Source organism: Microdochium trichocladiopsis (genome assembly GCF_020744255.1).
Source record: "Microdochium trichocladiopsis strain MPI-CAGE-CH-0230 chromosome Unknown B0I36scaffold_13, whole genome shotgun sequence".
Lineage (NCBI taxonomy): Eukaryota > Fungi > Ascomycota > Sordariomycetes > Xylariales > Microdochiaceae > Microdochium > Microdochium trichocladiopsis.
Window position 1 is genome coordinate 1,495,568 of NW_025763556.1, and position 9,676 is coordinate 1,505,243.

At 53.1% G+C, this 9,676-nt stretch overlaps 2 protein-coding genes and 1 non-coding gene across 3 annotated transcripts; 2 read left to right on the top strand and 1 right to left on the bottom strand.

Moving 5' to 3' along the window:
• Positions 1 to 2,360: 2,360 nt before the first annotated feature.
• B0I36DRAFT_378241 (uncharacterized protein) lies at positions 2,361 to 5,096 on the top strand (the record flags this gene model as incomplete). The annotated part of the gene is given in 11 exon segments (XM_046160647.1): positions 2,361 to 2,491; positions 2,747 to 3,219; positions 3,304 to 3,434; positions 3,467 to 3,494; positions 3,526 to 3,637; positions 3,647 to 3,833; positions 3,861 to 3,968; positions 4,017 to 4,256; positions 4,272 to 4,339; positions 4,376 to 5,005; positions 5,033 to 5,096. Coding segments are annotated over 11 exon segments (2,172 nt in total).
• A 734-nt stretch (positions 5,097 to 5,830) lies between these two features.
• On the bottom strand, positions 5,831 to 5,905 carry B0I36DRAFT_t201. The gene has a single exon. It is a non-coding gene; the product is annotated as a tRNA-Cys (tRNA).
• Positions 5,906 to 7,057: 1,152 nt separating this feature from the next.
• B0I36DRAFT_338973 (uncharacterized protein) lies at positions 7,058 to 9,103 on the top strand. Its single transcript, XM_046155851.1, has one exon. The coding sequence runs from the start codon at positions 7,145 to 7,147 to the stop codon at positions 8,831 to 8,833; it is 1,689 nt and encodes a 562-aa protein (XP_046005586.1). The 5' UTR covers positions 7,058 to 7,144; the 3' UTR covers positions 8,834 to 9,103.
• The last annotated feature ends 573 nt before the right edge of the window (positions 9,104 to 9,676 follow it).

Below are 9,676 nucleotides of genomic sequence, written 5' to 3' on the forward strand. Positions count from 1 at the left end.
AGGAACGCCGTGAGTCACTGCTCATATAATACTGCGCCATGAGTTCAACCATGTTATGATACTGTACTGTTGGATTGATCGAGCATTCTTGTAGCATGCTCCTCGACGTTAGGCCTTGGCCCGTCCGCATAGACCCAATGAGGCTTTCGACCGTATAATAACCACTCTCCTCCACACACGTGGCAAAGTCGTCCTCCTCAGTCATAAGATTGAAGCAAGGTTGGCAAAAGTAGTGGTCTTTGGATCATCAGTAACTGAATGCGGAGGTTGAATAGAGTGGGTTCATTTGGGTACTGACCGCACTCTGTCCTACAGCTGGCTGGCTTCTCTTCGCACGCGGTACATAGAGTATCGCTCTCGCGGTTGGCCGAAGGCTCCTGACCGTCGCCTTGAGAACCTGCGCTGCCCTGGCAGTCTTTCATGGCCTGGTCTATATGCTGTCCCGTCGGTATGTTGGAGAAAGTCCGAGGCCCTGGCTGATTATCCCGAGTCGTTTTGTGATGAGCAGAATTCTTAGCTATAGATTTGTCAGATCTTTTGCAAGCCCTTGGGCGGTGTTTGGGCCTTCGTGAACATTGAGATCGAGTTCCGTGATGATGCGTAGCTCTAGATCCCGTAACTTCTTGCTGGATTTGGTGGAATGGCTTGCTCTTCATTGTGGGCTGGCGTAGTGACGCTTCTCTGGAGCTTTGCGAATTCTTGGATGAGAAACTTAGGATCTCTCGTTGCGACATCGTGGTGGTCCTCGTAGGTGATACTGAGGAAGCAATACGGTACGCGAGGACTGGCCTCAACGACTTTTCATATAGGTGCCGAGCTGGGATGCGCCGTTCGAATCTTGAGGTGCAGGGCTGCCTCCGTGCCGTTATCCTGGGAGAGCGCGAACCACTTAAGGCCAATGGCCATGTTCAGAGCAATGGGACCTGATAGAGATGGCGGTTGCGACCCGGTCTACTTGCGACATTGGCCCCTGAGCGTTGCGTGAGAAGGGCTTTGGCGGTGCAAAGACGATTGTGCAGCAGCACTTACATGCGATCCAAAGTCTCACAAATATGTGAATCCGCGATGCCCTGCACCAGCACGTTCAGTATTGACTTGGCTGTATTCGGGCATGACATCGCTTCAATCGTTCAATGTAGGTAGCTGGACAGTGTGAGAAACATTCAACGTCCTGAGTGCCGTTCTGGACGACACCCATGCCTCTCAGCAACAATGGTCGATCAGAGCTTTCAGGACAATTGCGAGCTCCCGCATTCGCGATGCAAACTTCCGCATGGGGCGAAAGCTGATGACGGGCCACTCCTTGCACTATCACAACGATGCCTAAGATCGAGAGGGTCTCCCACCCCTCTCAAGGACGACTGCAAGTGCGGCTGCGAGGCGGTCCTTGATTCTCCATTGCATCTCCCGATGGATCCGCCGCCCAGCCATTACGCTGCCAGGCCGGCGTAGTTAGATCCAAGGGACCATACGACGCGTCTGAATCTATCCGGACGCCCAAAGCACCACCAAGCGTTGTGTACCATGCCTTGAATGCAGCCGAAAGCCTTCTCCTGGATCTTGATCCCACTCAGCCCTCGGCTGCTGCGAAGCCATGGTGGTGATTTCCCGGTCGTCGACTCGGACTTTATCGTTCTCCATCTATTAAGTCACTCCTTAGATCGACTTGTGCCCTACCTGACCATCATTCCCAGGGGAACTTGCCTACTGTATTATTCCACGGGTGATTTAGTCTACATCCCCGGGTTCCACACGCCCCACATGTCCGACAGCATCCCTGCACATCGTGAAGTCTCTCTCATTCTCTTCATAGACATGTCATGTCCTACGAAACGTCTGTGCGCATTAGAGGTACGCGTTATTCCAACCCCCTTTTCCGCGGATTTAGTCTTAGTTCGTTACCCCAGATTTCCCTTCTTTTCCCAGTAACCCACGATCCACCGACAATCCACAATACTAATAGCAGTAGAACAGCCTGTAGTATTACGATGCGATGCGGAACCACGTACCGACCAACTCAGCAACGACGCCGGAAGGCCACAAGGATCCCGACCCCGTTTTCACATACCTTCAGCTTTACGCCGATCCAACATACAATGTCCTGATCTGCCGTAGACCCGATTGTCGACACGCGATTTCCCCACATGGAGCCCAGGTCACCGCACACCTATGGAATAAGCACAGTATCCCTCTAGCCGAGCGCTTAGGACTTCCAGAGCATATACGCGATCACTACTCTTCAGGCTTCCGCAATCCTACAGAGGCAGCTCTGCCGCCGTCTAGTTCCAGGCCCCATCCGCATCTCCAGACCTACGATGGCTTCAGCTGCCGCAAATGCGTCTTCTTGACAATAAGCTTCCATGAGCTTACGAGGCATATCTCGCAGAGCCACCTCGACGGGCAAACCGCGACCCGACCGCGGATTGGCCTACTCTACGACGATGTCTACCTACAGTCTTGGGGAGGCGGCCCGAATCGACGATATTGGACTGTAACCGATGCAGATGGGAAAACAGGTCGTCTAGTCCCTGGCCGCGTAGCAAAACAACCCCCCCCCCCCCGAGACGCCCGAACGACCTGTTTTCTCGGAGTACGATTCGACAAGGAAAGACCTAAACGATAGACGGACTGCTATCTCTCAGAGCAAGCCATGGCTAGACCGGACGGGATGGCAGCAGATCTTCGAGGGCGCCAACTGTGCAGTTCTGAAGGCCCTCACAGCTATACCCTGCAATCCACCCACAAGACTCCTTCACCTTGGAAGAGGACTATATCCTACAACCACTCCCTACATTAGTATTCGAGCAGACGAGATAAAGATATCCGGGCTCGTTACTATGGTCGACTGGGTACTTTTTCACTGTGAGCAGACAGCCCGCGAAACTTCTCGTGCAGTCCTCTGCTGGTTCCGAAGCCTCCACCCAGACAAGATCTATCCCAAGCCATTTACACTAGTATCGGCAAGATCGAGCCGACAGAAGTATCTCAAGACCTTCCAGCGTTTCATCGCCTTCATCTTCCGTACCTACCGCCTACTAAGCTTCCAACGACAAGATCTTCTCCCCGTCCGATTTAATTCGGAGCAGCAGCAGCTACTTGGTACTATCTGGCCCTACGAAGCTTGGAACGAGGAACAGCTCCTTCGGTGGATCCTAGCTGGAAAGCCCGCTCGTCAGCTGCGGCCGACAGCTAAGGAAGAACGGTCTACTCTAACACCGAGTAATAGGGAACAGAAACAGTCCGTCTCAAAACCCTTAGCCAAACGTCTGTCGAGAAAACGCTCGTTTACCTCCTATCGGCAAGACACCAAGTCGGACTCCCAACGAGATACTACTAAGATACGTAGGGACGACGAAGACGACGAGAACGACGAAGACGGCGAGAACGACGAGGACGACGAGGACGATAATAAGAGCGGCCACTCCGACGAAGATGTCAGCGACTCGGAGCTCAGCGACGGATAAAGCGACGGACAAAGCGAGACAACAGACAAGGTCCAAGACGCAAGTACACTGCAGAATCAAGTGATCGTCCTCAGCCCAGCACTGAGCCAGCTTCTCGAATTGCTATTCAAGCTGTGTATTACATTCTGTACCGAAGACTTCGCCGACGGCTATCCCAGCTCAACCCATCTCGTGTACTTCAGTGGTATTCTTAGCATCAACCCAGACGGCAGAGGCTTTCGCACAGCAAAGCTTTATACACCATTCCTTTCAGCCTTGATCTACAACCAGCGACTTCTCTTCCTAGAATATGCCCTACCTCTTCGAGCATATGAGCATATCGGGATTCCCCGGCGACCGCGACATCGGCAATTCGAGCGGCTCGATACAGTACGGCATAGGTATATGCTTACTAAGTCGATGACGCCCCTGACCGAAATGCTAAGCCTTCGTGACTACGGAAGAGTGATCGCTAGGACAGACACCCCGTCATTCTTTCTCCACTGGAGCGACGATCTCCAAACGGTATCATACGGGGACTCATTTACCATCACTATGGACACCTTCCGACAGTTATCAGAGCACTTCATCGGGCACGCAGAGGAGCGCTGCGAGCAGCTCATGCTTGGTCTCCAGGTGGACGTTCATCTTGAGAGAGTCAAAGACGACCTCGTTAATGCGAAAGATGGGTTCAGTTTCATCAGCCACCCGCATAACAAACTGTCCCACGCCTATGCCCAGCTACTTAAACAGGCCTGCACTCCGCATTCCGGACTGTTCGACGAGAGCCACGGGACATGGAAAGCTACCGCAGTCGCCCGCTACTAGAAGATAGCAGAGAGGCTGCTCGAGTTCCTTGCAGGTTGTTTCCATACGACAAGCGGCCAGACTGGTCGGTCATCGGAGCTCTTCAGCCTTACATACTAGAACAGCGCTTTCGGCGAACGCGGACTATACATCCACAATGGCTCAGTCATGACGCTCATACGGCATCACAAAGCAAAGCGTTCAACCAATCGAGAATTCAACGTTGTACGCTTCCTTCCTCTCCGAGTCGGCCGGGTTATATTTCGATACCTTGTCTACATCCGTCCTTTCCTTACAACGCTTGGTAAAGAGCCGGTCTCCAGCCAGAGATCGTTATCAGGGCATATTGTCTCGCCGCCCCTACTCTTCAGCTCGGGAGTAGACAGATCAAAGCCTTGGGACGCGTCAAAGCTCGCGGCTATCTTTAAGAAGGCGACATCCGTCTGCTGGGATACCTGTGTTAATCCTCAGATATACCGACAAATCGCTATTGGTATTACCGAGAAGCACGTCATCGAGATTGCTACGCCATTCAACCGGTATGACGACCTTGGCCCGAATGCGAGCATCAATGCCGTCTTTGCCTGGCAGAGCAGCCATCGCCCTATTCAGCGCGCAACTACATACGGACTCGATGGAGCTTTCCCTTCGCAACTTCAGCCAGCCCTTATCCGCATCTATGAGTGGGCGTCCTTTCGCTGGCACGAGTTCTTACATCAACCGAGTCGACGAATGCCTCCAAACACCCGCTCGTCGTACGACGAGCTACGACCACTTGTTAGTAAGCAGCAGGACTGCCCTCAGCTGGAGGGTTTGCAAGACCAAGACCTAGGAAGACAATATTGAGACTGAAGCGACAGTACGAGCGATGATCCGTCCACCAACCCGTCCACCAATTCAACCGGTTGATAAACTGGTTTATATCGACACGACCCGCAACGTTACTATCTGTCTCCTCTGCCGGCTGGGAATTAAACCAGGTAACGGTACTGTTGTACATTTCCGGGGCAGACATAGTATGAAGGGAGATGAGCTACAGGACATTCGCAGAATTTGTTTCCAACCTACGCTTGTCGATCCGTTTAGCATTCCGGTCCCGGACGACAATACTTCACTATTGGACTATTTACCGATCTTGAGAGGGTTTAGCTGTACAGGTTGCCGCTTCCTAACAATCTCTAATAAGAACATACGTAAGCACTGGAGAGCGACGCATTGGAAGGGGATACAGTTTGACGTGGTACCCGACGATATATATAGCACTGTACAGTTACAGAGCTTCGGGGTACACTCGCGTGCTCAGTACTGGATAGTTAAGAGCGATATTGAGGGAGAAGATACTATAGAGTAAGAGTAGTTTAGAAGGATAGTAGAGATAGTAGAATCAAAGTTTCATTACGCTATTTGTATAACTTAAGTTCACGTTATATAAAGCAGAGAGTAAAGCACGGTCGTCGCTACAACCCGGAGTCGAACCGAGGACTCCGCTTATAAGGAGACGGCGTATAAGGAGGCAAAAGAGAGAGAGCAAGCCCCGAGCTTCACGCGGCGGCAGCAGAATGAAACTGAAAGCATGCAAGTGACCCGGCCCGGAGTTGAACCGGGGATTCTGCCAGGCAATTGCCAGCAGCGTCGTACCGCTTGACCACCGGGTCTTTTTGTTCTGGGAGACTGGCTGCTTATTTGGACATATAGGGTCACGAAGTGGCGGGCTGGCGGAGTGGCAGAGTAGTAGAGTGGCAGAGTGGCAGGTGTACGGTAGAATCACAGGTGAAGGTTGCCACAGCGCTTCACTGCTGATCTGGGGTACGCCCATGGCAGAAATGGCAGACTGGCAGAGTGGCAGGTATACGGCAGAGTGGTAGGTGTATGCCAGAATCACAGGCGAAGGTTGGCGCGCCGCTTCATTGCTGCTCTAGGGTGCGTGTATAGCAGAGTGGCCGACTGGCGGAGTGGGCAGAAATCGAAGGATGATTGTACTAGCCGTGGAATTAATGCCAGAATTGAGGGAATATATAGGAAGAAGTAAGAGGCTTCGAGACAGGACTATCAAGGCTGCGGCGAAGCCATATGCAACTTAGCGGACATGGTATAAGCTGTACGAGGTGCATAGGCAGGGTTATATACCTACAGTCAGCCAGTAGAATGTAAGCGGGCCGGGTAAGTTACAGAAGACAGGAGGGGCCGAGAGCACTAGCAGACGATAACCGAGACAGGCATGGGCAGGGATATGAAGTAGGAAAAGCAGATTTGACCCGACGCCACGGAGGCGGCCTGGAAACGAGGGGTAATTGCCCGAGTCGTGTAATACTTACTTAAGATAAGCTGTCCAGAGTAGCTAACACAGGAGGCAGAGGTTATAGTATGTATGGAGGTAGGAGGGATAATATGAGCGAGCTGAATTTAAATAGTAATTTAATCAGTTGCAGGATTATAACCTAAAAACAAGTGCTTCGTAGGGTTCGGCAGAGACAGCAGAGACGGCAGAGGCAGTAGAACTGTACTCAGATGACAGGGCTGGCCAAGCAGCGGCTAAGCCATAAATAGCTTGGGAAGGCTTATATTCGCCTGGTAGGCGCAACGGTAGAAAGAGGTCGCCTGTAACACTATTATAGAGCAGGAGATACTCAATCTACTTGGTGTGTGGCTTACTTGGTTGTGCAGCTTAACTGCTTGTGTGGCTTACTTGCTTGTATGTCTTACTTGCTTATAGATTGCGTGGTTGCGGGGTGGACAGGGGGGCAAGGAGGGGGATACAGTAAAGCTTCGTTGGCTGCAGAGAGAGGGTCCTGGTCCAAACGGCTATATCTCAGCCCTCTCACAACCTAGGAGCAATCCAGCATGCCGCCGCTTCTCCACCTTATTTACTCTCGTCCCAAGTAACAACTCTTGTCATGGAGGCCGATGGTTCAGTGGCTACGGAGTCATCCGCACATATCGAACGATTACCCGATGAACTCTTACTTCGGATCTTCGCTCACACTCTGCTCACTATCGAGCAGCTGTGCATGGTCAACGCTGATCGCGGTGCGGACTTGCGACAGATAAGCCGGCTTTGCTTAGTTTCGTCTCATTTTCGAACTGTCGCTCAGCCACTCATCTATCAAACACTCCAGTTCACGCAGACTGATCCTCTCTGCGATGGATACCAGTTCAGCTCTAGCCAGGAATTTACCTACCTGCGCCGCCGCCCGGATGAAATCCAGATTGTCCGTCACTTGGTGCTGAAGGGAACACCCTTACCTGTAGCGCGCCTCCTCGAAGCCTTCGAGGACCCGGCGATCCAGTCACAGATTCAGCAGACCTACTCGACCAGCTTCTGTACCTTTCTCGACAGCCTGATCGTCGAAGCGAGAGAAGTCACAACAACCTGGCCCCATAGTGTCGATGTTTCCAGATATCGAGGGCACTATGTACTCTCCTATGACCTCCTCGCCATCTGGTTACTCACCCTAGCAGACCAGGTCGAGTTTGCATCGTTGCGCGTCGTTGCAGATAGCCACGGTTCACTCCTTGCACGATTCTTCTCCTTCTGTGGACGTGCTCTCGGCACGGCCGATCGAGGCCTGCAGGCACGACTACCTTCTCCCCTCTCGCGTCTCCATACGCTTGAGCTTACTCCTATGGAGAACGATATTGGGACCGTGAGCAATGCTGCAGTCTCGGCATTTCTTTCGTTCCAAGGCCTCGTGAGCTGCTACACGTCGTATCTCAGCTGGGGCAGAGGAAGCTCGGCACCATCTAACCCAGGGGCACCATCCCGACCCTGGCCGATTGCGCCTCATATCCAGCACCTCGAGCTCAGATCCGCTGCTTTCCCGGGCACGCCGCGAAACCCTAAGAGCAGTAGTCTAGTGATCCGCGATCTCGTCCTGAGGGAACTCGGCTCTGACCTGAGGAGCCTTGTCGTAGACGTGGATCCTAAGGATGCGGATGCGTACGACGAGTATCCCCGCGCTAGGATGGACTTCGGTCCACTCGGCGAGGCGATCAGGACATACGGGACCGGACTACGCCGCTTCGAGCTCCAGCTATACAAGACAGCGGCCGGCCAGTTTGAGGAACGAGACAGCGGGGTGCTAGGTAACCTACGGGCGGCAAACATCAAACTCGAGTGGCTCAGTGCACCCATGTCGAGGCTGACATACTTTGAGCACCCTAAGGACGGCGTCGGGGCTTACCCAGGGGATCACGACAAAGCATACATCCCACCAGACTTCGCGGATCTAGGGGACTACCTACCCCCCAGCCTGCGATACTTTTGGACGAGTATCCCTAACCCTCGCTTCTATAACCCAGTACCTCATCATGATCTGAGCCACGACCTAGGTTCATTGCTCGCCAGTGCCGAGGCTAAGCTGCCACAACTTGAGTGGGTGCTCGTCCACGCGCCGTACCCCAACTGCCAGCTACGCCATGGTTACAGGACTTATCAGTACTGGGCAGAGGAGACGATGGGCCCCTTCCACTACCTATATCGTCGACGGCAGGGCCCAGGGTGTCGTAACACGCTAGGGCCTAAGCAGCACCCACCAGAGTGGAAGCAAGCTATCAAGCATGAGATCGCGATGAGCTTCGAATAGCACAACCAACCTGTCATATAGGACAGGCTCGGACTCAAGTCACGTTTTGGTAAAGATACTTCCAGCGAGGCATCAAGCACTCCTTGATATATAGTATAAAGCCGCCTAGAGAAGCCTTCTTTCCTACTGGTGTCCTGGCCGCAGTAGACCCGTCAGTCTATCACACTTAAGAATATTATATAGGACTACGCGAGCTGTCGTTAGCAAGAGCGATTAGTGAATCAGGTCTTCGAAGTAGGGATTTACCCACCCCGTGCGCGGAGGCATCCTGACCATCATTCCGCGCCCGGGTTGCCCTACTGTAATATTCATCGCCGGATTGCTCTCACTTTTCGCGCTTCCCTGGTGGGCAGGGGGCGGCGGCGCTCGGGCCATTGAGTTCATTCCGGTACCCCAGGTTGAGTTCATTCCGGCCAGCCAAAAGGCAATGAATACGCACCTGCTGAATTGCATCATGCCGGAGCGGGCCGGGCTCAAGTGCTTGTCCTCCGAAGAAACTCTAGCGTCGAATCAGCGAGGAGGATGCGCTCCGGAAATATAGTAGTAGAGACATCGCACCGGTCGGGATCCTCCAAGGAGACAACCAGCTGGCGCGTGACGCGCGAATCGCCGCCTCGTTCCCTGCTACTGGAGATAAAAGCCTCAAGCTTGACCCTTTGGCTGTGAAGGAGCTGAAAGATCTACTCATGCCCAACAGTGAAACCGGGCTGCACGGCGACAAGTGTAAATCCCATAACAAGTACAGCTGGCTCGGAGATATGTGCGAGAACTCGCCCAATCCATCCCTCGTAGGGGCGGTCGACATCCTAATCAGAGACAAGACTCCTATTCCCGAGCACGAGG